The following is a 27,386-nucleotide window of genomic DNA, read 5'->3' as shown; positions in this document are numbered from 1 at the left end:
TGGGTCAGTAAAGTGAGTCACTGTGCCCTGACGCTGATATAATGTCACATTCAGCGCTGACACAGGGACTGGTTCTGTCACACACTTTACTGACAGAGCCAGGATAGTGTTACTGAGAACAAGCAGAGACACAGACAGAAGGTAGGAAATACACACAGGGCCAGATGGGTCAGTAAAGTGAGTCACTGTGCCCTGACACTGATATAATGTCACATTCAGCGCTGACACAGGGACTGGTTCTGTCACACACTTTACTGACAGAGCCAGGAGAGTGTTACTGAGAACAAGCAGAGACACAGACAGAAGGTAGGAAATACACACAGGGCCAGATGGGTCAGTAAAGTGAGTCACTGTGCCCTGACTCTGATATAATGTCACATTCAGCGCTGACACAGGGACTGGTTCTGTCACACACTTTACTGACAGAGCCAGGAGAGTGTTACTGAGAACAAGCAGAGACACAGAAGGTAGGAAATACACACAGGGCCAGATGGGTCAGTAAAGTGAGTCACTGTGCCCTGACACTGATATAATGTCACATTCAGCGCTGACACAGGGACTGGTTCTGTCACACACTTTACTGACAGAGCCAGGAGAGTGTTACTGAGAACAAGCAGAGCACAGACAGAAGGTAGGAAATACACACAGGGCCAGATGGGTCAGTAAAGTGAGTCACTGTGCCCTGACACTGATATAATGTCACATTCAGCGCTGACACAGGGACTGGTTCTGTCACACACTTTACTGACAGAGCCAGGAGAGTGTTACTGAGAACAAGCAGAGACACAGACAGAAGGTAGGAAATACACACAGGGCCAGATGGGTCAGTAAAGTGAGTCACTGTGCCCTGACACTGATATAATGTCACATTCAGCGCTGACACAGGGACTGGTTCTGTCACACACTTTACTGACAGAGCCAGGATAGTGTTACTGAGAACAAGCAGAGACACAGAAGGTAGGAAATACACACAGGGCCAGATGGGTCAGTAAAGTGAGTCACTGTGCCCTGACACTGATATAATGTCACATTCAGCGCTGACACAGGGACTGGTTCTGTCACACACTTTACTGACAGAGCCAGGATAGTGTTACTGAGAACAAGCAGAGACACAGACAGAAGGTAGGAAATACACACAGGGCCAGATGGGTCAGTAAAGTGAGTCACTGTGCCCTGACACTGATATAATGTCACATTCAGCGCTGACACAGGGACTGGTTCTGTCACACACTTTACTGACAGAGCCAGGAGAGTGTTACTGAGAACAAGCAGAGACACAGACAGAAGGTAGGAAATACACACAGGGCCAGATGGGTCAGTAAAGTGAGTCACTGTGCCCTGACGCTGATATAATGTCACATTCAGCGCTGACACAGGGACTGGTTCTGTCACACACTTTACTGACAGAGCCAGGAGAGTGTTACTGAGAACAAGCAGAGACACAGACAGAAGGTAGGAAATACACACAGGGCCAGATGGGTCAGTAAAGTGAGTCACTGTGCCCTGACAGCTGATATAATGTCACATTCAGCGCTGACACAGGGACTGGTTCTGTCACACACTTTACTGACAGAGCCAGGAGAGTGTTACTGAGAACAAGCAGAGACACAGACAGAAGGTAGGAAATACACACAGGGCCAGATGGGTCAGTAAAGTGAGTCACTGTGCCCTGACACTGATATAATGTCACATTCAGTGCTGACACAGGGACTGGTTCTGTCACACACTTTACTGACAGAGCCAGGAGAGTGTTACTGAGAACAAGCAGAGACACAGACAGAAGGTAGGAAATACACACAGGGCCAGATGGGTCAGTAAAGTGAGTCACTGTGCCCTGACACTGATATAATGTCACATTCAGCACTGACACAGGGACTGGTTCTGTCACACACTTTACTGACAGAGCCAGGAGAGTGTTACTGAGAACAAGCAGAGACACAGACAGAAGGTAGGAAATACACACAGGGCCAGATGGGTCAGTAAAGTGAGTCACTGTGCCCTGACACTGATATAATGTCACATTCAGCGCTGACACAGGGACTGGTTCTGTCACACACTTTACTGACAGAGCCAGGATAGTGTTACTGAGAACAAGCAGAGACACAGACAGAGGTAGGAAATACACACAGGGCCAGATGGGTCAGTAAAGTGAGTCACTGTGCCCTGACACTGATATAATGTCACATTCAGCGCTGACACAGGGACTGGTTCTGTCACACACTTTACTGACAGAGCCAGGATAGTGTTACTGAGAACAAGCAGAGACACAGACAGAAGGTAGGAAATACACACAGGGCCAGATGGGTCAGTAAAGTGAGTCACTGTGCCCTGACACTGATATAATGTCACATTCAGCGCTGACACAGGGACTGGTTCTGTCACACACTTTACTGACAGAGCCAGGAGAGTGTTACTGAGAACAAGCAGAGACACAGACAGAAGGTAGGAAATACACACAGGGCCAGATGGGTCAGTAAAGTGAGTCACTGTGCCCTGACACTGATATAATGTCACATTCAGCGCTGACACAGGGACTGGTTCTGTCACACACTTTACTGACAGAGCCAGGAGAGTGTTACTGAGAACAAGCAGAGACACAGACAGAAGGTAGGAAATACACACAGGGGCCAGATGGGTCAGTAAAGTGAGTCACTGTGCCCTGACACTGATATAATGTCACATTCAGCGCTGACACAGGGACTGGTTCTGTCACACACTTTACTGACAGAGCCAGGAGAGTGTTACTGAGAACAAGCAGGGACACAGACAGAAGGTAGGAAATACACACAGGGCCAGATGGGTCAGTAAAGTGAGTCACTGTGCCCTGACACTGATATAATGTCACATTCAGCGCTGACACAGGGACTGGTTCTGTCACACACTTTACTGACAGAGCCAGGAGAGTGTTACTGAGAACAAGCAGACACAGACAGAAGGTAGGAAATACACACAGGGCCAGATGGGTCAGTAAAGTGAGTCACTGTGCCCTGACACTGATATAATGTCACATTCAGCGCTGACACAGGGACTGGTTCTGTCACACACTTTACTGACAGAGCCAGGAGAGTGTTACTGAGAACAAGCAGAGACACAGACAGAAGGTAGGAAATACACACAGGGCCAGATGGGTCAGTAAAGTGAGTCACTGTGCCCTGACACTGATATAATGTCACATTCAGCGCTGACACAGGGACTGGTTCTGTCACACACTTTACTGACAGAGCCAGGAGAGTGTTACTGAGAACAAGCAGAGACACAGACAGAAGGTAGGAAATACACACAGGGCCAGATGGGTCAGTAAAGTGAGTCACTGTGCCCTGACACTGATATAATGTCACATTCAGCGCTGACACAGGGACTGGTTCTGTCACACACTTTACTGACAGAGCCAGGAGAGTGTTACTGAGAACAAGCAGAGACACAGACAGAAGGTAGGAAATACACACAGGGCCAGATGGGTCAGTAAAGTGAGTCACTGTGCCCTGACACTGATATAATGTCACATTCAGCGCTGACACAGGGACTGGTTCTGTCACACACTTTACTGACAGAGCCAGGAGAGTGTTACTGAGAACAAGCAGAGACACAGACAGAAGGTAGGAAATACACACAGGGCCAGATGGGTCAGTAAAGTGAGTCACTGTGCCCTGACGATGATATAATGTCACATTCAGCGCTGACACAGGGACTGGTTCTGTCACACACTTTACTGACAGAGCCAGGAGAGTGTTACTGAGAACAAGCAGAGACACAGACAGAAGGTAGGAAATACACACAGGGCCAGATGGGTCAGTAAAGTGAGTCACTGTGCCCTGACACTGATATAATGTCACATTCAGCGCTGACACAGGGACTGGTTCTGTCACACACTTTACTGACAGAGCCAGGATAGTGTTACTGAGAACAAGCAGAGACACAGACAGAAGGTAGGAAATACACACAGGGCCAGATGGGTCAGTAAAGTGAGTCACTGTGCCCTGACACTGATATAATGTCACATTCAGCGCTGACACAGGGACTGGTTCTGTCACACACTTTACTGACAGAGCCAGGAGAGTGTTACTGAGAACAAGCAGAGACACAGACAGAAGGTAGGAAATACACACAGGGCCAGATGGGTCAGTAAAGTGAGTCACTGTGCCCTGACACTGATATAATGTCACATTCAGCACTGACACAGGGACTGGTTCTGTCACACACTTTACTGACAGAGCCAGGAGAGTGTTACTGAGAACAAGCAGAGACACAGACAGAAGGTAGGAAATACACACAGGGCCAGATGGGTCAGTAAAGTGAGTCACTGTGCCCTGACACTGATATAATGTCACATTCAGTGCTGACACAGGGACTGGTTCTGTCACACACTTTACTGACAGAGCCAGGAGAGTGTTACTGAGAACAAGCAGAGACACAGACAGAAGGTAGGAAATACACACAGGGCCAGATGGGTCAGTAAAGTGAGTCACTGTGCCCTGACGCTGATATAATGTCACATTCAGCGCTGACACAGGGACTGGTTCTGTCACACACTTTACTGACAGAGCCAGGAGAGTGTTACTGAGAACAAGCAGAGACACAGACAGAAGGTAGGAAATACACACAGGGCCAGATGGGTCAGTAAAGTGAGTCACTGTGCCCTGACACTGATATAATGTCACATTCAGCGCTGACACAGGGACTGGTTCTGTCACACACTTTACTGACAGAGCCAGGAGAGTGTTACTGAGAACAAGCAGAGACACAGACAGAAGGTAGGAAATACACACAGGGCCAGATGGGTCAGTAAAGTGAGTCACTGTGCCCTGACGCTGATATAATGTCACATTCAGCGCTGACACAGGGACTGGTTCTGTCACACACTTTACTGACAGAGCCAGGATAGTGTTACTGAGAACAAGCAGAGACACAGACAGAAGGTAGGAAATACACACAGGGCCAGATGGGTCAGTAAAGTGAGTCACTGTGCCCTGACACTGATATAATGTCACATTCAGCGCTGACACAGGGACTGGTTCTGTCACACACTTTACTGACAGAGCCAGGATAGTGTTACTGAGAACAAGCAGAGACACAGACAGAAGGTAGGAAATACACACAGGGCCAGATGGGTCAGTAAAGTGAGTCACTGTGCCCTGACGCTGATATAATGTCACATTCAGCGCTGACACAGGGACTGGTTCTGTCACACACTTTACTGACAGAGCCAGGAGAGTGTTACTGAGAACAAGCAGAGACACAGACAGAAGGTAGGAAATACACACAGGGCCAGATGGGTCAGTAAAGTGAGTCACTGTGCCCTGACACTGATATAATGTCACATTCAGCACTGACACAGGGACTGGTTCTGTCACACACTTTACTGACAGAGCCAGGAGAGTGTTACTGAGAACAAGCAGAGACACAGACAGAAGGTAGGAAATACACACAGGGCCAGATGGGTCAGTAAAGTGAGTCACTGTGCCCTGACACTGATATAATGTCACATTCAGCGCTGACACAGGGACTGGTTCTGTCACACTTTACTGACAGAGCCAGGAGAGTGTTACTGAGAACAAGCAGAGAAACAGAAGGTAGGAAATACACACAGGGCCAGATGGGTCAGTAAAGTGAGTCACTGTGCCCCGACGCTGATATAATGTCACATACAGCGCTGACACAGGGACTGGTTCTGTCACACACTTTACTGACAGAGCCAGGATAGTGTTACTGAGAACAAGCAGAGACACAGACAGAAGGTAGGAAATACACACAGGGCCAGATGGGTCAGTAAAGTGAGTCACTGTGCCCTGACACTGCTATAATGTCACATTCAGCGCTGACACAGGGACTGGTTCTGTCACACACTTTACTGACAGAGCCAGGAGAGTGTTACTGAGAACAAGCAGAGACACAGACAGAAGGTAGGAAATACACACAGGGCCAGATGGGTCAGTAAAGTGAGTCACTGTGCCCTGACGCTGATATAATGTCACATACAGCGCTGACACAGGGACTGGTTCTGTCACACACTTTACTGACAGAGCCAGGATAGTGTTACTGAGAACAAGCAGAGACACAGACAGAAGGTAGGAAATACACACAGGGCCAGATGGGTCAGTAAAGTGAGTCACTGTGCCCTGACGCTGATATAATGTCACATTCAGCGCTGACACAGGGACTGGTTCTGTCACACACTTTACTGACAGAGCCAGGAGAGTGTTACTGAGAACAAGCAGAGACACAGACAGAAGGTAGGAAATACACACAGGGCCAGATGGGTCAGTAAAGTGAGTCACTGTGCCCTGACACTGATATAATGTCACATTCAGCGCTGACACAGGGACTGGTTCTGTCACACACTTTACTGACAGAGCCAGGAGAGTGTTACTGAGACAATCAGAGACACAGACAGAAGGTAGGAAACACACACAGGGCCAGATGGGTCAGTAAAGTGAGTCACTGTGCCCTGACACTGATATAATGTCACATTCAGCACTGACACAGGGACTGGTTCTGTCACACACTTTACTGACAGAGCCAGGAGAGTGTTACTGAGAACAAGCAGAGACACAGACAGAAGGTAGGAAATACACACAGGGCCAGATGGGTCAGTAAAGTGAGTCACTGTGCCCTGATACTGATATAATGTCACATTCAGTGCTCACCTCTCCGCTCAGCCGGTGATTGCTGCTGTGGGAGGGCCTCTTCTTCACAATGGTGTATTCCTATAATATGTATGAGAGAAATCATCAGACACCATTTGCCTGGACTAACAAGTTCTTCTTCACGTCTCTTGATCATCACAACACAAATAAATAAATAAAATATAGTGGATAATGTTGTGGGGCCTCTATGGATAAAAGCTGCTAAAGACTGAGGACATAAGCTCAGACATTGCTGGAACATTTGAGAGGGTCTGATGGGGCGGGGGAAGCTGAGTCATTGGTTGATAGGAGGTTCCTTCGGTGCTGGGGCCCCTTGGGTATTAAGGCTTTGTTTGTAGTTGGGGTCATACAGAGGGGCCGTTAGGTTCTGGGGGGAGTTTTGGCTGTAGAGGTCCTGTAGTAGGGCTTTGTATGTGTGGGCTTTTTCTTTATGGTGGAAGGGGTCTTGGGTGCCAGGATTAGTATTTTTAGTTTTGCAGCAGCAGTAGAGGGTTGTGCAAGTTAGTGAGCTTAGAGGGACTACTTTATTTTTTTATTTAAACAGATAGATAACGCCTCTACTACCCATATCCCAGATTTGCCCAACCAACAATGTTACATTTATATATTTTATAGCCACTAAACCTCTAAATCTCTGCCTGTTACTAAGCCCCATGCAGGTCGCCTCTTATCTTGTGCTTTTTATCAGCTTTTCACAAGTCCATGTGCCATATAGATAAACATTGTGCTCACTCCTGTGGAGTTATGCGGGAACCAACACTAGTTTGTGAAAATACAAGTTTGTAAAAAGCACTGAGATAAGGGGCAGCCTGCAGAAGCTTAGATACAGGTAACTTTTATGACTCAGATAGAGCAGCAGTTTTAAGACACTTTCCAATTTACTTCCATTATCACATTTTGCACAATCTTTTTATTTTCACTCTTACTGTGGATCCTACTGAGTATGAGCACAAGTTCACAGGGTATACGTATAGTAGTCTGTGATAGGCTGATGTCTGTCACATGATACAGGGGATCCTACTGAGTATGTGCACAAATGTTCATTTGTAATTCAGAGTAGGTGTTATTAGTTTGTCATTTTATTATGCACTTGTTAATTACGCAATTCTTCTGCATTGAGTGATCCTTTAAGTTAGTGTTAGGGTTTGTCAGATGGTGTGGGTGAGATAAAGTTAGGGTTAGTGAGATGTCTGGGTGAGATAAAGTTAGGGTTAGTGAGATGTCTGGGTGAGATAAAGTTAGGGTTAGTGAGATGTCTGGGTGAGATAAAGTTAGGGTTAGTGAGATGTCTGGGTGAGATAAAGTTAGGGTTAGTGAGATGTCTGGGTGAGAAAGTTAGGGTTAGTGAGATGTCTGGGTGAGATAAAGTTAGGGTTAGTGAGGTGGTCTGGGTGAGATAAAGTTAGGGTTAGTGAGATGGTCTGGGTGAGCTGAAGTTGGAGTTAGTGAGATGGTCTGGTTGAGATAAAGTTAGGGTTAGTGAGATGGTCTGGGTGAGATAAAGTTAGGGTTAGTGAGAAGGTCTGGGTGAGCTGAGGTTAGGGTTAGTGAGATGGTCTGGGTGAGATAAAGTTAGGGTTAGTGAGATGGTCTGGGTGAGATAAAGATAGGGTTAGTGAGATGGTCTGGGTGAGCTGAGGTTAGGGTTAGTGAGATGGTCTGGGTGAGCTGAAGTTAGGGTTAGTGAGATGGTCTTAGTGAGATAAAGTTAGGATTAGTGAGATGAATGGGTGAGATAAAATTAGGGTTAGTGAGATGGTCTGGGTGAGCTGAAGTTAGGGTTAGTGCGATAGTCTGGGTGAGAAAAAGTTAGGGTTAGTGAGATGGTCTGGGTGAGCTGAAGTTAGGGTTAGTGAGATAGGTCTGTGTGAGCTGAAGTTAGGGTTAGTGAGATGGTCTGGGTGAGATAAAGTTAGGGTTAGTGAGAAGGTCTGGGTGAGCTGAAGTTAGGGTTAGTGAGATAGGTCTGGGTGAGATGAGGTAAGGATTAGTGAGTAATCTGGGTGAGATAAAATAAGGGTTAGTGAGATGGTCTGGGTGAGCTGAGGTTAGGGTTAGTGAGAAGGTCTGTTAGAGCTGAAGTTAAGGTTAGTGAGATGGTCTGGGTGAGCTGAGGTTAGGGTTAGTGAGAAGGTCTGTTAGAGCTGAAGTTAAGGTTAGTGAGATGGTCTGGGTGAGCTGAGGTTAGGGTTAGTGAGAAGGTCTGTTAGAGCTGAAGTTAAGGTTAGTGACATGGTCTGGGTGAGCTGAAGTTAGGGTTAGTGAGATAGTCTGGGTGAGCTGAAGTTAGGGTTAGTGAGATAGTCTGGGTGAGATAGAGTTAGGGTTAGTGAGATGGCCTTGGTGAGATAAAGTTAGGGTTAGTGAGATAGTCTGGATGAGATAAAATTAGGGTTAGTGAGATGGTCTGGGTGAGATAAAATTAGGGTTAGTGAGATGGTCTGGGTGAGATAAAGTTAGGGTTAGTGAGATGGTCTGGGTGAGATAAAGTTAGGGTTAGTGAGATGTCTGGGTGAGATAAAGTTAGGTTTAGTGAGGTGGTCTGGGTGAGATAAAGTTAGGGTTAGTGAGATGTCTGGGTGAGATAAAGTTAGGTTTAGTGAGGTGGTCTGGGTGAGATAAAGTTAGGGTTAGTGAGATGTCTGGGTGAGCTGAAGTTAGGGTTAGTGAGATGGTCTCGGTGAGCTGAAGTTAGGGTTAGTGAGATGGTCTGGGTGAGCTGAAGTTAGGGTTAGTGAGATAGGTCTGGGTGAGCTGAAGTTAGGGTTAGTGAGATGGTCTGGGTGAGCTGAAGTTAGGGTTAGTGAGATGGTCTGGGTGAGCTGAAGTTAGGGTTAGTGAGATAGGTCTGGGTGAGCTGAAGTTAGGGTTAGTGAGATGGTCTGGGTGAGCTGAAGTTAGGGTTAGTGAGATGGTCTGGGTGAGCTGAAGTTAGGGTTAGTGAGATGGTCTGGGTGAGCTGAAGTTAGGGTTAGTGAGATGGTCTGGGTGAGCTGAAGTTAGGGTTAGTGAGATGGTCTGGGTGAGCTGAAGTTAGGGTTAGTGAGATGGTCTGGGTGAGCTGAAGTTAGGGTTAGTGAGATGGTCTGGGTGAGCTGAAGTTAGGGTTAGTGAGATAGGTCTGGTGTATCAGAAGCACAGTAAATAGGACCAGTGTCATATGGCATAACCCAGCAGCTCTCACCTCTCCGGTCAGCATGCAGATTATGCCCAGCGCCTGACTCAGGAACTGTTCTGCTATCTGCTTTCTGTATGTGTTCATCTTGTTCTTTGTCATTGACTGAGTCAGATGCTATAAATGTGACACCTGTGAGAAGAAAGAAATACGGCAACATGAGAGATGAGAAATAATGAGAGCTCTTCCTGTATTTTTATTATGTTCTCAGCCCCCCTCTGCCTCCCACCTAAGCCCCTGTACAAGTTCTCAGATCCCACTGTCTTACAGCCCAGCTCCTGTACAGGCCTGTGTAGTCCCTGTATCCTCCCCCCTCTGATTCTCTCCCCATCCCCTCTGAGGTCTCTCAGTCCCCCTCTGTCTCACACTCCATCCCTTGTACAGGCTCTCAGCCCCCTCTGTCTCACACCTCAGCACCTGTATAGGTTCTCAGCCCCCCTCTGCCTCACACCTAAGCACCTTTTACAGACTCACGACCTCTCTGTCTCACACCCAAGTCCCTGTATAGACTATCAGCCTCCCCCCTCTCTCTCACACCCAAGTCCTGTATTGATTCGCAGCCCTCCTCTGCCTCACACCTATGCCCTTGTACAAGATCTCAGCCCTCCTCTATCTCACACACAAGCCCCTATAAGACTCTCAGCCCCCTCTGTCTCACACTCCAGTCCTTGTACAGACCCTAAGTCCCCCCTCACACCCCAGCCACTGTAGACTTGCGGCCCCCCTCTATCTCATACTCTAGCCCATGTAGACTATAAGCCCCTCTGTCTCACAAACCAGCCTCTGTAGACTATAAGCCCCCTCAGTCTCACAAACCAGCCTCTGTAAATTAAAAGCCCCCCACTGCCTCAAACCCAGCCCCTGTAGACTATAAGCCCCTTCTGTCTCACACCCAGCCACTGTAGACTATAAGCCCCCTCTCTGTCTCACACCCATGCCCTGTAGACTTTAAGCCCCCTCAGTCTCACAAACCAGCCTCTGTAGATTAAAAGCCCCCCACTGCCTCACACCCAGCCCCTGTAGACTATAAGCCCCTTCTGTCTCACACCCAGCCCCTGTAGACTATAAGCCCCCTCTGTCTCACACCCAGCCCCTGTAGACTATAAGCCCCCTCTGTCTCACACCCAGCCCCTGTAGACTATAAGCCCCCACTGCCTCACACCCAGACCCTGTATACTATAAGCCCCCTCTGTCTCAAACCCAGCCCCTGTAGACTATAAGCCCCCTCTGTCTCACACCCAGCCCCTGTAGACTATAAGCCCCCACTGCCTCACACCCAGACCCTGTATACTATAAGCCCCCTCTGTCTCAAACCCAGCCCCTGTAGACTATAAGCCATCTCTGTCTCTCAATCAGCCCCTGTAGACTATAAGCCCCCTCTGTCTCACACCCAGCCCCTGTAGACTATAAGCCCCCTCTGTCTCACTCCCAGCCCCTGTAGACTATAAGCCCCTTCTGTCTCACACCCAGCCCCTGTAGACTATAAGCCCCTTCTGTCTCACACCCAGCCCCTGTAGACTATAAGCCCCCCGTCTTACTCCCAGCCCCTGTAGACTATAAGCCCCCCGTCTTACTCCCAGCCCCTGTAGACTATAAGCCCCTTCTGTCTCACACCCAGCCCCTGTAGACTATAAGCCCTCTCTGTCTCACACCCAGCCCCTATAGACTATAAACCCCCCTCCGTCTCACACCCAGCCCCTGTAGACTATAAGCCCCCCTCCGTCTCACACCCAGCCCCTGTAGACTATAAGCCCTCTCTGTCTCACACCCAGCCCCTGTAGACTATAAGCCCCCCTCCGTCTCACACCCAGCCCCTGTAGACTATAAGCCCCCTCCGTCTCACACCCAGCCCCTGTAGACTATAAGCCCCCTCCGTCTCACACCCAGCCCCTGTAGGCTATAAGCCCTCCTCTGCCTCACACCCAGCCCCTGTAGACTATAAGCCCTCTCTGTCTCTCACCCAGCCCATGTAGACTATAAGCCCCTTCTGTCTCACACCCAGCCCCTGTAGACTATAAGCCCCCCTCTGTCTCACACCCAGCCCCTGTAGACTATAAGCCCCCCTCTGTCTCACACCCAGCCCCTGTAGACTATAAGCCCCCCTCTGTCTCACACCCAGCCCCTGTAGACAATAAGCCCCCTCTGTCTCACACCCAGCCCCTGTAGACTATAAGCCCCCCCCCCCCCCTGTCTCACACCCAGCCCCTGTAGACTATAAGCCCCTCTGTCTCACACCCAGCCCCTGTAGACTATAAGCCCCCTCTGTCTCACACCCAGCCCCTGTAGACTATAAGCCCCCCCCCCTGTCTCACACCCAGCCCCTGTAGACTATAAGCCTCCTCTATCTCACACCCAGCCCCTGTAGACTATAAGCCCCTCTGTCTCACACCCAGCCCCTGTAGACTATAAGCCCCCTCTGTCTCACACCCAGCCCCTGTAGACTATAAGCCCCCCCCCTGTCTCACACCCAGCCCCTGTAGACTATAAGCCTCCTCTATCTCCCACCCAGCCCCTGTAGACTATAAGCCCCCTCTGTCTCACACCCAGCCCCTGTAGACTATAAGCCCCCTGTCTCACACCCAGCCCCTGTATACTCTAAGCCCCCTCTGTCTCACACCCAGCCCCTGTAGACTATAAGCCCCCTCTGTCTCACACCCAGCCCCTGTAGACTATAAGCCCCCTCTGTCTCACACCCAGCCCCTATAGACTATAAGCCCCCTTTGTCTCACACCCAGCCCCTGTAGACTATAAGCCCCCCCCTGTCTCACACCCAGCCCCTGTAGACTATAAGCCCCCTCTGTCTCACACCCAGCCCCTATAGACTATAAGCCCCCTCTGTCTCACACCCAGCCCCTGTAGACTATAAGCCCCCCCCCCGTCTCACACCCAGCCCCTGTAGACTATAAGCCCCCTCTGTCTCACACCCAGCCCCTGTAGACTATAAGACCCCTCTGTCTCACACTCTGCCCCTGTAGACTATAAGACCCCTCTGTCTCACACCCAGACCCTGTAGACTATAAGCCCCCTGTCTCACATCCAGACCCTGTGTACTCTAAGCGCCCTCTGTCTCACACCCAGCCCCTGTAGACTATAAACCCCCTCTCACACCCAGCCCCTGTAGACTATAAGCTCCCTGTCTCACACCCAGACCCTGTAGACTATAAGCCCCATGTCTCACACCCAGCCCCTGTAGACTATAAGCCCCATGTCTCACACCCAGACCCTGTACTCTAAGCCCCCTCTGTCTCACACCCAACCCCTGTAGACTATAAGCTCCCTGTCTCACACCCAGACCCTGTATACTCTAAGCCCCCTCTGTCTCACACCCAGCCCCTGTAGACTAGAAGCCCCCTGTCTCACACCCAGCCCCTGTATACTCTAAGCCCCCTCTGTCTCACACTCTGCCCCTGTAGACTATAAGCCCCCTCTGTCTCACACCCAGCCCCTGTAGACTATAAACCCCCTCTCACACCCAGCCCCTGTAGACTATAAGCTCCCTGTCTCACACCCAGACCCTGTATACTCTAAGCCCCCTCTGTCTCACACCCAGCCCCTGTAGACTATAAGCCCCCTGTCTCACACCCAGACCCTGTATACTAGAAGCCCCCTGTCTCACACCCAGTCCCTGTACTCTAAGCCCCCTCTGTCTCACACCCAGCCACTGTAAACTCTAAGCCCCCTCTGTCTCACACCTCAGTCACTGTAGATTCGCGGCCCCCCTTTATCTCATACTCTAGCCCATGTAGACTCTAAGCCCCCTCTGTGACGCACTCGTACCCCTCTCTGCACCCACAGCTCACCCTGCGGCACTTAACGTTAGTTGTATCGCCCCATCTATTACCTGGTAGCGGCTAGATCCAGTCCGGCTAAAGGACCGATGATGTCAATGCAGTCATGTGACTTCTGTGAGTCCACTGGTACTTTAGCTGCAGGGGAACTAGCTGCTACTACTCGAGGATAAGGTACTGGAAGGAGGGTGTGTGTACCGGTGTTGTGTCAGATCTGGTGAATCATCAGAATGTGGAATCGGCAATTTCCGGAAACCCGCCCACACATCTCTAACCCGCCCACACATCTCTAACCCGCCCACACATCTCTGCTAAACTAATACACATTATCCTAACGTACGCCCAGGCAACCTCCCACTTCTAGTACTCCACACACGATACCTCCCCACTCCTCAAAAATGCCAGCTACGATCTCTACTAACTAGCTAATAATACACAGGCTACCTCCAACTTCTCTCTCTTCCAAAATGACAGCTACGTTGGGACCGATGAGCTGTCACACGATGAGCTGTCACATTTACTATGTTGTCAACATAGTATTTGTGACAGCTTGTCACGTACGAGCCATGTTATTTAGTATTCTTATATAAATTACATATTTAAGTATATCACCATACTTATTGTGTTTATATACACAGTGTGTTTTTTACTATAAAGTGTAGTTATATTGCAGCGTTTATTAGTCACTATTTACAGAGCATATCTATATATGTCACATATACTCATTGTGCTCATATATATGGCAGTGTATATTAGTGACTATTAAAAGTGCATATGTATATATGTCACTTATACCTGTGTTCATATACATTAATTCCCTATTAACCCATTACATGAATAAACTTTATCTTATTTTATGTATGTAACTATATACACGTGTATGTGTGTGTATATATATATATATATATATTCACACACACACACATATATATATATATATATATATATATATATATATATATATATATATATATATATATATATATTGTACTAATATATTAACCCTTACTTAACTTTAATAAACAATATCTTATTTTATACATCAATATCTTATTTTATACATTATATATATATATATAGTATATATATATATATATATATATATATATATATATATATATATATATATATTGTACAAACATATGAACCCTTAAATTACTTTAATACTTGTGTGTGTGTGTATATATATATATATATATATATATATATATATATATATATATATATATATATATATATATATATATATATATATATATAGTTTACATATAACCCCTATATATTTATATATCTATATATAAATATATATATATATATATATATATATAGATATACTTGTAATAAACATTATCTTATAATATACATGCTAATATATATATATATATATATATATATATATATATATATATATATTCCTAATAGATTAACCCTTACTTTACTTTAATACAGATATATATATATATATTTTATACCTATAAACCATATATATATATATATTTATATATTTATATATATAGTGTACTAACATATTAACCATTACTTTACTTTTACTTTTATAAACTTTCAATTATTTTATACATGGGATTAATTTACCTATAACCTCCTATCTATCTATCTATCTATCTATCTATCTATCTATCTATCTATCCATATAGTGTAATAATATATTAACCCATACTTTACTTTAATATACTTTATCTTATTTTATATATTGAACAATATATATATATATATATATATATATACACACGTATAATCCGTGTGTAAATTGCTAAACCATCAGAATTGGTTTTCAACAGCTATTCAAGGGTTAAAATCATTAATAAACACACTTCCCCAATGCTTTACACTCCTGCCTTCCACACTAGCCCATCTCAGATGATTTTTAACTCTCTGGCCTCTTTCTGTGTAAGAATCACCAATTCTGATAGCTCTCAGGCTATCAGAATTGGTTTTCAACAGTTATTCAAGGGTTAAAATCATTTATAAACACACTTCCCCAATGCTTTACACTCCTGCCATCCACACTAGCCCATCTCAGATACATTTTTACTCTCTGGCCTCTTTCTGCGTAAGAATCACCAATTCTGATAGCTCTCAGGCTATCAGAATTGGTTTTCAACAGCTATTCAAGGGTTAAAATCATTTATAAACACACTTCCCCAGTGCTTTGCACTCCTGCCTTCCACACTAGCCCATCTCACATGAATTTTTACTCTCTGGCCTCTTTCTGCCTAAGAATCACCAATTCTGATAGCTCGCAGGCTATCAGAATTTTTTTTTCAACAGCTATTCAAGGGTTAAAATCATTTATAAACACACTTCCCCAATGCTTTGCACTCCTGCCTTCCACACTAGCCCATCTCACATGAATTTTTACTCTCTGGCCTCTTTCTGCGTAAGAATCACCAATTCTGATAGCTAGCTCGCAGGCTATCAGAATTGTTTTTCAACAGCTATTGAAGGGTTAAAATCATTTATAAACTCACTTCCCCAATGCTTTACACTCCTGCCTTCCACACTAGCCCATCTCAGATGAATTTTTACTCTCTAGCCTCTTTCTGCGTAAGAATCACCAATTCTGATAGCTCGCAGGCTATCAGAATTGGTTTTCAACAGCTATTCAAGGGTTAAAATCATTTATAAACACACTTCCCCAATGCTTTACACTCCTGCCTTCCACACTAGCCCATCTCACATGAATTTTTACTCTCTGGCCTCTTTCTGCGTAAGAATCACCAATTCTGATAGCTCGCAGGCTATCAGAATTGGTTTTCAACAGCTATTCAAGGGTTAAAATCATTTATAAACACACTTCCCCAATGCTTTACACTCCTGCCTTCCACACTAGCCCATCTCAGATGAATTTTTACTCTCTGGCCTCTTTCTGCGTAAGAATCACCAATTCTGATAGCTCGCAGGCTATCAGAATTGTTTTTCAACAGCTATTGAAGGGTTAAAATCATTTATAAACACACTTCCCCAATGCTTTACACTCCTGCCTTCCACACTAGCCCATCTCACATGAATTTTTACTCTTTGTCCTCTTTCTGCGTAAGAATCACCAATTCTGATAGCTCTCAGACTATCAGAATTGGTTTTCAACAGCTATTCAAGGGTTAAAATCATTTATAAACACACTTCCCCAAAGCTTTACACTCCTGCCTTCCACACTAGCCCATCTCAGATACATTTTTACTCTCTGGCCTCTTTCTGCATAAGAATCACCAATTCTGATAGCTCTCAGGCTATCAGAATTGGTTTTCAACAGCTATTCAAGGGTTAAAATCATTTATAAACACACTTCCCCAATGCTTTACACTCCTGCCTTCCACACTAGCCCATCTCAGATGAATTTTTACTCTCTGGCCTCTTTCTGAATAAGAATCAAAAATTCTGATAGCTCGCAGGCTATCAGAATTGGTTTTCAACAGCTATTCAAGGGTTAAAATCATTTATAAACACACTTCCCCATTGCTTTACACTCCTGCCTTCCACACTAGCCCATCTCACATGAATTTTTACTCTCTGGCATCTTTCTGCCTAAGAATCACCAATTCTGATAGCTCGCAGGCTATCAGAATTGGTTTTCAACAGCTATTTAAGGGTTAAAATAATTTATAAACACACTTCCCCAATGCTTTACACTCCTGCCTTCCACACTAGCCCATCTCACATGAGTTTTTACTCTCTGGCCTCTTTCTGCCTAAGAATCACCAATTCTGATAGCTCGCAGGCTATCAGAATTGGTTTTCAACAGCTATTCAAGGGTTAAAATCATTTATAAACACACTTCCCCAATGCTTTGCACTCCTGCCTTCCACACTAGCCCATCTCACATGAATTTTTACTCTCTGGCCTCTTTCTGCCTAAGAATCACCAATTCTGATAGCTCGCAGGCTATCAGAATTTTTTTTTCAACAGCTATTCAAGGGTTAAAATCATTTATAAACACACTTCCCCAATGCTTTGCACTCCTGCCTTCCACACTAGCCCATCTCACATGAATTTTTACTCTCTGGCCTCTTTCTGCGTAAGAATCACCAATTCTGATAGCTCGCAGGCTATCAGAATTGGTTTTCAACAGCTATTGAAGGGTTAAAATCATTTATAAACTCACTTCCCCAATGCTTTACACTCCTGCCTTCCACACTAGCCCATCTCAGATGAATTTTTACTCTCTAGCCTCTTTCTGCGTAAGAATCACCAATTCTGATAGCTCGCAGGCTATCAGAATTGGTTTTCAACAGCTATTCAAGGGTTAAAATCATTTATAAACACACTTCCCCAATGCTTTACACTCCTGCCTTCCACACTAGCCCATCTCACATGAATTTTTACTCTCTGGCCTCTTTCTGCGTAAGAATCACCAATTCTGATAGCTCGCAGGCTATCAGAATTGGTTTTCAACAGCTATTCAAGGGTTAAAATCATTTATAAACACACTTCCCCAATGCTTTACACTCCTGCCTTCCACACTAGCCCATCTCAGATGAATTTTTACTCTCTGGCCTCTTTCTGCGTAAGAATCACCAATTCTGATAGCTCGCAGGCTATCAGAATTGTTTTTCAACAGCTATTGAAGGGTTAAAATCATTTATAAACACACTTCCCCAATGCTTTACACTCCTGCCTTCCACACTAGCCCATCTCACATGAATTTTTACTCTGTGTCCTCTTTCTGCGTAAGAATCACCAATTCTGATAGCTCTCAGACTATCAGAATTGGTTTTCAACAGCTATTCAAGGGTTAAAATCATTTATAAACACACTTCCCCAAAGCTTTACACTCCTGCCTTCCACACTAGCCCATCTCAGATACATTTTTACTCTCTGGCCTCTTTCTGCATAAGAATCACCAATTCTGATAGCTCTCAGGCTATCAGAATTGGTTTTCAACAGCTATTCAAGGGTTAAAATCATTTATAAACACACTTCCCCAATGCTTTACACTCCTGCCTTCCACACTAGCCCATCTCAGATGAATTTTTACTCTCTGGCCTCTTTCTGAATAAGAATCAAAAATTCTGATAGCTCGCAGTCTATCAGAATTGGTTTTCAACAGCTATTCAAGGGTTAAAATCATTTATAAACACACTTCCCCATTGCTTTACACTCCTGCCTTCCACACTAGCCCATCTCACATGAATTTTTACTCTCTGGCCTCTTTCTGCCTAAGAATCACCAATTCTGATAGCTCGCAGGCTATCAGAATTGGTTTTCAACAGCTATTTAAGGGTTAAAATAATTTATAAACACACTTCCCCAATGCTTTACACTCCTGCCTTCCACACTAGCCCATCTCACATGAGTTTTTACTCTCTGGCCTCTTTCTGCCTAAGAATCACCAATTCTGATAGCTCGCAGGCTATCAGAATTGGTTTTCAACAGCTATTTAAGGGTTAAAATAATTTATAAACACACTTCCCCAATGCTTTACACTCCTGCCTTCCACAATAGCCCATCTCAGATGAATTTTTACTCTCTGGCCTCTTTCTGCGTAAGAATCACCAATTCTGATAGCTCGCAGGCTATCAGAATTGGTTTTCAACAGCTATTCAAGGGTTAAAATAATTTATAAACACACTTCCCCATTGCTTTACTCTCCTGCCTTCCACACTAGCCCATCTCACATGAATTTTTACTCTCTGGCCTCTTTCTGCGTAAGAATCACCCATTCTGATAGCTCGCAGGCTATCAGAATTTTTTTTTCAACAGCTATTCAAGGGTTAAAATCATTTATAAACACACTTCCCCAATGCTTTGCACTCCTGCCTTCCACACTAGCCCATCTCACATGAATTTTTACTCTCTGGCCTCTTTCTGCGTAAGAATCACCAATTCTGATAGCTCGCAGGCTATCAGAATTGTTTTTCAACAGCTATTGAAGGGTTAAAATCATTTATAAACACACTTCCCCAATGCTTTACACTCCTGCCTTCCACACTATCCCATCTCAGATGAATTTTTACTCTCTAGCCTCTTTCTGCGTAAGAATCACCAATTCTGATAGCTCGCAGGCTATCAGAATTGGTTTTCAACAGCTATTCAAGGGTTAAAATCATTTATAAACACACTTCCCCAATGCTTTACACTCCTGCCTTCCACACTAGCCCATCTCACATGAATTTTTACTCTCTGGCCTCTTTCTGCGTAAGAATCACCCATTCTGATAGCTCGCAGGCTATCAGAATTTTTTTTTCAACAGCTATTCAAGGGTTAAAATCATTTATAAACACACTTCCCCAATGCTTTGCACTCCTGCCTTCCACACTAGCCCATCTCACATGAATTTTTACTCTCTGGCCTCTTTCTGCGTAAGAATCACCAATTCTGATAGCTCGCAGGCTATCAGAATTGTTTTTCAACAGCTATTGAAGGGTTAAAATAATTTATAAACACACTTCCCCAATGCTTTACACTCCTGCCTTCCACACTAGCCCATCTCACATGAATTTTTACTCTCTGGCCTCTTTCTGCGTAAGAATCACCAATTCTGAGAGCTAGCAGGCTATCAGAATTGGTTTTCAACAGCTATTCAAGGGTTAAAATCATTTATAAACACACTTCCCCAATGCTTTACACTCCTTCCTTCAACATTAGCCCATCTCAGATTAATTTTTACTCTCTGGCCTCTTTCTGCGTAAGAATCACCAATCCTGGTAGCTCTCAAGCTATCAGAATTGGTTTTCAACAGCTATTAAAGGGTTAAAATCATTTTTAAACACACTTCCCCAATGCTTTACACTCCTGCCTTCAACATTAGCCCATCTCAGATTAATTTTTATTCTCTGGCCTCTTTCTGCGTAAGAATCACCAATTCTGATAGCTCTCAGACTATCAGAATTGGTTTTCAACAGCTATTCAAGGGTTAAAATCATTTATAAACACACTTCCCCAATGCTTTACTCTCCTGCCTTCCACACTAGCCCATCTCAGATGAATTTTTACTCTCTGGCCTCTTTCTGCGTAAGAATCACCAATTCTGATAGCTCTCAGGCTATCAGAATTCGTTTTCAACAGCTATTCAAGGGTTAAAATCATTTATAAACACACTTCCCCAATGCTTTACACTCCTGCCTTCCACACTAGCCCATCTCAGATGATTTTTAACTCTCTGGCCTCTTTCTGCGTAAGAATCACCAATTCTGATAGCTCTCAGGCTATCAGAATTGGTTTTCAACAGCTATTCAAGGGTTAAAATCATTTATAAACACACTTCCCCAATGCTTTACACTCCTTCCTTCAACATTAGCCCATCTCAGATTAATTTTTACTCTCTGGCCTCTTTCTGCATAAGAATCACTAATTCTGATAGCTCTCAAGCTATCAGAATTGGTTTTCAACAGCTATTCAAGGGTTAAAATAATTTTTAAAAACACTTCCCCAATGCTTTACACTCCTGCCTTCCACACTAGCCCATCTCAGATGAATTTTTACTCTCTGGCCTCTTTCTGCGTAAGAATCACCAAATCTGATAGCTCTCAGCCTATCAGAATTGGTTTTCAACAGCTATTCAAGGGTTAAAATCATTTTTAAACTCACTTCCCCAATGCTTTACACTCCTGCCTTCCACACTAGCCCATCTCAGATTAATTTTTATTCTCTGGCCTCTTTCTGCGTAAGAATCACCAATTCTGATAGCTCTCAGGCTATCAGAATTGGTTTTCAACAGCTATTCAAGGGTTAAAATAATTTATAAACACACTTCCCCAATGCTTTACACTCCTGCCTTCCACACTAGCCCATCTCACATTAATTTTTACTCTCTGTACTCTTTCTGCGTAAGAATCACTAATTCTGATAGCTCTCAAGCTATCAGAATTGGTTTTCAAAAGCTTTTCAATGGTTAAAATTAGTTATAAACATACTTCCCCACTGCTTTACACTTAGGGTTGCCAGGTGTCCTTCAAGAAAATACTGGACAGTCAGCAGATGTCAGGGGGGGGGGTTGGAATGAAGTGTGGTAGGTGGTTTTGTGGCAGAAAAAAGGCATATATATGCGCGCGTGTGTGTGTGTGTGTGTATATATATATATATATATATATATATCCTATATTATAAAAGGCCAAGTGTGTTTGTCTGAAGCCGTCATGCGCAGCCGCAGTAGAGACAAACACACCTGGCCTGTGAGATAGGGAGCGCGAGGTACACAAACAGCTGTGAGGTCTGGGGAGCGCGAGGTAAGCTGATTGAAACAGCCTGTGGCAAGAGATATGGAGCGCGAGCTACAGCTGTGAGGTCTGCCACGTGAGAAGCGGCCACGCGCTCCCCAGACCTCACAGCTGTTTGTGGCCGACGGGAGCGTTGCGATGGGGGCGTGGCCGGACGTTGCAAGGGGCGTGGCCGGGCGGGTGTCGTCGCGATGGGGCGTGGCCGGGCGGGGTCCCGCAATGTGAACACAGAGTCAGAGAGGGAGCAGGAGAGGGGGGGAGAAGGGCCAAAGAGGGGGGGGAGAAGGGCCAAAGAGGGGGGGGGGGGAGAAGGGCCAAAGAGGGGGGAGAGAGAGCCAAAGAGGAGAGAGAGCCAAAGAGGAAAGACAGCCAAAGAGGAAAGACAGCCAAACAGGGGGGAGAGAGAGCCAAACAGGGGGGAGAGAGAGCCAAACAGGTGGGAGAGAGAACCAAATAGGGGGGAGAGAGAGACAAAGAGGGTGGAGGGAGAGACAAAGAGGGGGGAGAGAGCCAAAGAGGGGGGGGGAGAGAGCCAAAGGGGGGGGAGCCAAAGATGGGGGAGAGAGAGAGCCAAAGAGGAAAAAGAGCCAAAAAGGAGAGAGAGCCAAAGAGGGGGGAGAGAGAGCCAAAGTGGGGGGGGAGAGAGCCAAAGAGGGGGGGGGGAGAGAGCCAAAGAGGGGGGGAGAGAGCCAAAGAGGGGGGGAGAGAGCCAAAGAGGGGGGCAGAGAGCCAAAGGGGGGGGGGAGCCAAAGAGGGGGGAGAGAGAGAGCCAAAGAGGAAAAAGAGCCAAAAAGGAGAGAGAGCCAAAGAGGGGGGAGAGAGAGCCAAAGAGGGGGGAGAGAGAGCCAAAGAGTGTGGGGGAGAGCCAAAGAGGGGGGGAGAGAGCCAAAGAGGGGGGGGGGGGAGCCAAAGAGAGGGGGAGAGAGCCAAAGGGGGGGGGAGAGCTAAAGGGGGGGGAGAGCCAAAGAGGGGGGAGAGAGAGAGCCAAAGAGGAAAGAGAGCCGAAGAGGAGAGCAAAAGAGGGGAGAGGCCCAAAGAGGGGGGAGAGAGAGCCAAAGAGGGGGGAGAGAGAGCCAAAGAGGGGGGAGAGAGAGCCAAAGAGGGGGGAGAGAGAGCCAAAGAGGGGGGGGGGAGAGAGCCAAAGAGGGGGGGGGAGAGAGCCAAAGAGGGGGGGAGAGCGCCAAAGAGGGGGGGAGAGCGCCAAAGAGGGGGGAGAGAACAAAAGAGGGGGGAGAGAACAAAAGAGGGGAGAGAGAGAGCAAAAGAGGGGGGGGAGAGCCAAAGAGGGGGGGGGGAGAGAGCCAAAGAGGGGGGGGGGAGAGAGCCAAAGGGGCGGGGGAGAGAGACAAAGGGGGGGAGCCAAAGGGGAGGGGAGAGCCAAAGTGGGGGGAGAGAGAGAGAGCCAAAGAGGAAAGAGAGCCAAAGAGGAGAGAGAGCAAAAGAGGGGAGAGAGCCAAAGAGGGGGGGGGGGGAGAGAGCCAAAGAGGGGGGGGGAGAGAGTCAAAGAGGGGGAGGAGAGAGCCAAAGGGGGGAGAGAGAGCCAAAGGGGGGGGGGAGAAAGCAAAAGAGAGGGGGGAGAGAAAGCAAAAGAGAGGGGGGAAGAGAGAGCAAAAGAGAGGGGGGAAATAGCAAGGGGTGGGACCGCTGTACTGCAAAAAATGGCCCGTGTACACGGGCTTTAGTACTAGTATATATATATATATATATATATATATATATATATATATATACACACATACACACGCACATATACATATATATATATATATACAAATCATAACTATTAGATAGATACAAATATATATATATTATATACACACACACAAACACACTATAATATATGTACACACCTATATATTGCATTCTGTGTGTGTATGTATTAATATATATATATATATATATATATATATATATATATATATATATATATATATATATATATATTTATATATATATTTGGGTGCTGGTAACTTTTTTTTTAATATTTTTACATACAGCTGCATAAAATATTTATATATATCCTATATTATAAAAGGCCAAGTGTGTTTGTCTGTAGCCGTCATGGGCAGTAGAGGCTGCGCGCGGACAAACACACCTGGCCTTAGATTGAGCTCCTCGCACACGCACCTCCATGCAGCAGCGCACAGCTGATTACACCTCGCACGCGCACCCACACACTTGCCCTCAGCGCACAGAGACCTCGCATGCGCACCCACACACACCTACAGAGACCTCGCACGCGCACCCACACACACACGCACCCACAGGGGAGAGAGCGCAAAAAAGAGGGGGAGAGAGCGCAAGGGGGAGAAAGCACAAAAGAGAGGGGGAGAGAGCGCAAAAAAGAGGGGGAGAGAACGCAAAAAAGAGGGGGGAGAGAGCGCAAAAGAGTGGGGGGAGAGAGAGAGCTCAAAAGAGAGGGGGGGAGAGAGAGCTCAAAAGAGAGGGGGGGGGGAGAGACCTCAAAAGAGAGGGGGGGAGAGAGAGCTCAAAAGAGAGGGGGGAGAGAGAGTGCACCAAAGAGGGGAAGAGAGAGCAAACGAGAGGGGGAGAGAGAGAGCAAAAGAGAGGGGAAGAGAGAGCAAAAGAGAGGGGGAGAGAGAGCAAAAGAGAGGGGGGGGGGAGAGAGAGAGTGCCAAAGAAGGGGGAGAGAGAAAGCAAAAGAGGGGGGAGAGAATTGGCCCGTGTACACGGGCTTTAGGACTAGTTATTATATAATTTGCTATATATATATATATATATATATATATATATATATATATATTACAGTGCAACTTTATACCTCATCTCACTTGCTGCGCCTACTAGCCTGCAGCTGAGAGCGGGTCTTCTCTTCTTGCTATCTTAAGTAACTGGCGTGACGTCACGCTCACGTGACCCACGTGACAACGATGTGCGAAGCGACACAGCCAGGCAGTCAGCAGTAACTCAAGACAGCGGCAGCGCAGAGGGGACAGAGAGAGGGTCCGACCGCAACTCCGGCTCTGCACACTGTCAGGATCAGAAAGATGATGATCCAATAAGCTGACCTGACTGAGCAGAGCCTGAGTTGACACGGGCTAGCCTACAGGGGGCGGGGCTGGGCTTGGGTAAATCGAAAGCAGGCAGCTATTATTAAAAAAATAATGTACGGAAAAAAAAAATGTAGGAAAACTACCTAAGGCTATGTCCGTTTTTAAAAAAATAAAATTACCGGGCAGTAGCCAGAAATACTGGACTGTCCGGTCTAATAACGGACACCTGGTAACCCTATTTACACTCCTGCCTTCTCAGGTATTTAAGTGTGTTTATTAATTTATTTATTTTTTTCAATATTAATTCAAAATAAATAGGGCTGTGCAAACACTTGAATTCCGGTGTGTTGAATTGACTGCATCTCATATCATTTTCTCCATGAGAGAAGGGAGACACAAGAAGCGTAGGGGTCAAAAGGGAAGCAATGAAGTTTCTTACCAAGAAAGCTTTTCCCTTAAAAATGCTGTGTGACCTTAATGAAGCAACATTTTAATGGAGCACTGCCTGTGGAAACCTACCGTAATCAGTGCACATGCCTTGTCTTCTCCGTAAAATCCTTAAATTTATTGTTCACTGTTTTGTGTTCTTGCTTTTAGAGAGGATAGGGCAGATGTGCTGTAATAATAAATGTATTTAATAAAATCTCATACCAGAAAAAATAATATTAGCTGTAATAATGAGATCCTACAACTTTTTCGCCAAACAAGATACTCCTCAAATTTCATACCAGAAAAAATAATATTAGCTGTAATAATCAAAGTATTTAATAAAGTTTCATACCAGAAAAAATAATATTAGCTGTACAAATGAGATCCTACAACTTTTTCGCCAGCCAAACAAGATACTCCTCAAAAGATACTCTCCTCCTCAAACCAGCTCAGCTAAATCAGCTTCTCTCTACTACAACTCCGTCAAGAAGATACGCAACGCAACAACTAAAGACTGAATTGTTGTTTGCTGCTAGGAGTGGGAGGTTGCTGGTGGAGCTTCGTATGAGTGGGCGGTACCTGTGAGGATTTTATGAAGGGTAGGCATAGTATGTGTTTACTATGTGGGCGGACTGGGCGGGGACTGAGCGGGCGGGTGAAGGACCTGGGAGGATTTTATGAAGGGTAGGCATAGTATGTGTTTACTATGTGGGCGTACTGGGCGGGGACTGAGCGGGCTAGGCGGGGACTGGGCGGGGTTCCGGAAATTGTCGATTCCACATTTTGATGGATCACAAGATGTGACACAACACTGGCTAAGAAGAGATCGGACGGTGTTGTGTCACATCTTGTGATCCATCAAAATGTGGAATCGGCAATTTCCGGAACCCCGCCCAGTCCCCACCTAGCCCGCTCAGTCCCCGCCCAGTCCGCCCACATAGTAAACACATACTATGCCTACCCTTCATAAAATCCTCTCAGGTCCTTCACCCGCCCGCTCAGTACCCGCCAAGTCCGCCCACATAGTAAACACATACTATGCCTACCCTTCATAAAATCCTCACAGGTACCGCCCACTCATACGAAGCTCCACCAGCAACCTCCCACTCCTAGCAGCAAACAACAATTCAGTCTTTAGTTGTTGCGTTGCGTATCTTCTTGACGGAGTTGTAGTAGAGAGAAGCTGATTTAGCTGAGCTGGTTTGAGGAGGAGAGTATCTTTTGAGGAGTATCTTGTTTGGCTGGCGAAAAAGTTGTAGGATCTCATTTGTACAGCTAATATTATTTTTTCTGGTATGAAACTTTATTAAATACTTTGATTATTACAGCTAATATTATTTTTTCTGGTATGAAATTTGAGGAGTATCTTGTTTGGCGAAAAAGTTGTAGGATCTCATTATTACAGCTAATATTATTTTTTCTGGTATGAGATTTTATTAAATACATTTATTATTACAGCACATCTGCCCTATCCTCTCTAAAAGCAAGAACACATAACAGTGAACAATAAATTTAATGATTTTACGGAGAAGACAAGGCATGTGCACTGATTACGGTAGGTTTCCACAGGCAGTGCTCCATTAAAATGTTGCTTCATTAAGGTCACACAGCATTTTTAAGGGGAAAGCTTTCTTGGTAAGAAACTTCATTGCTTCCCTTTTGACCCCTACGCTTCTTGTGTCTCCCTTCTCTCATGGAGAAAATGATATGAGATGCAGTCAATTCAACACACCGGAATTCAAGTGTTTGCACAGCCCTATTTATTTTGAATTAATATTGAAAAAAAATAAATAAATTAATAAACACACTTAAATACCTGAGAAGGCAGGAGTGTAAATAGGGTTACCAGGTGTCCGTTATTAGACCGGACAGTCCGGTATTTCTGGCTACTGCCCGGTAATTTTATTTTTTTAAAAACGGACATAGCCTTAGGTAGTTTTCGTACATTTTTTTTTTCCGTACATTATTTTTTTAATAATAGCTGCCTGCTTTCGATTTACCCAAGCCCAGCCCCGCCCCCTGTACGCTAGCCCGTGTCAACTCAGGCTCTGCTCAGTCAGGTCAGCTTATTGGATCATCATCTTTCTGATCCTGACAGCGTGCGGAGCCGGAGTTGCGGTCGGACCCTCTCTCTGTCCCCTCTGCGCTGCCGCTGTCTTGAG

At 45.6% G+C, this 27,386-nt stretch overlaps 2 protein-coding genes across 2 annotated transcripts in view; one reads left to right on the top strand and one right to left on the bottom strand.

Annotated features, from left to right (window-relative positions):
* The window catches only part of LOC128659945 (gastrula zinc finger protein XlCGF26.1-like), a 154,495-nt gene extending 144,541 nt beyond the window's left edge, over positions 1–9,954 (bottom strand). Inside the window, exons 1-2 of the mRNA XM_053713534.1 lie at positions 9,829–9,954; positions 6,645–6,704 (exon numbers count right to left, since the gene is read on the bottom strand). Coding sequence (XP_053569509.1) covers positions 6,645–6,704; positions 9,829–9,921 — 153 coding nt within the window. The 5' untranslated portion in view covers positions 9,922–9,954. The remainder of the gene's footprint in view (positions 1–6,644; positions 6,705–9,828) is intronic.
* Positions 1–27,386, top strand: part of LOC128659943 (gastrula zinc finger protein XlCGF26.1-like) — a gene marked incomplete at its 3' end in the record, with an annotated part of 470,541 nt that overhangs the window by 268,192 nt on the left and 174,963 nt on the right. The window lies entirely within an intron of this gene.

This window comes from Bombina bombina, chromosome 5 (genome assembly GCF_027579735.1).
Source record: "Bombina bombina isolate aBomBom1 chromosome 5, aBomBom1.pri, whole genome shotgun sequence".
NCBI classification, from domain to species: domain Eukaryota; kingdom Metazoa; phylum Chordata; class Amphibia; order Anura; family Bombinatoridae; genus Bombina; species Bombina bombina.
Note: the sequence above shows the minus strand (reverse complement) of the source record. Positions and strands in the feature narration are given on the sequence as shown.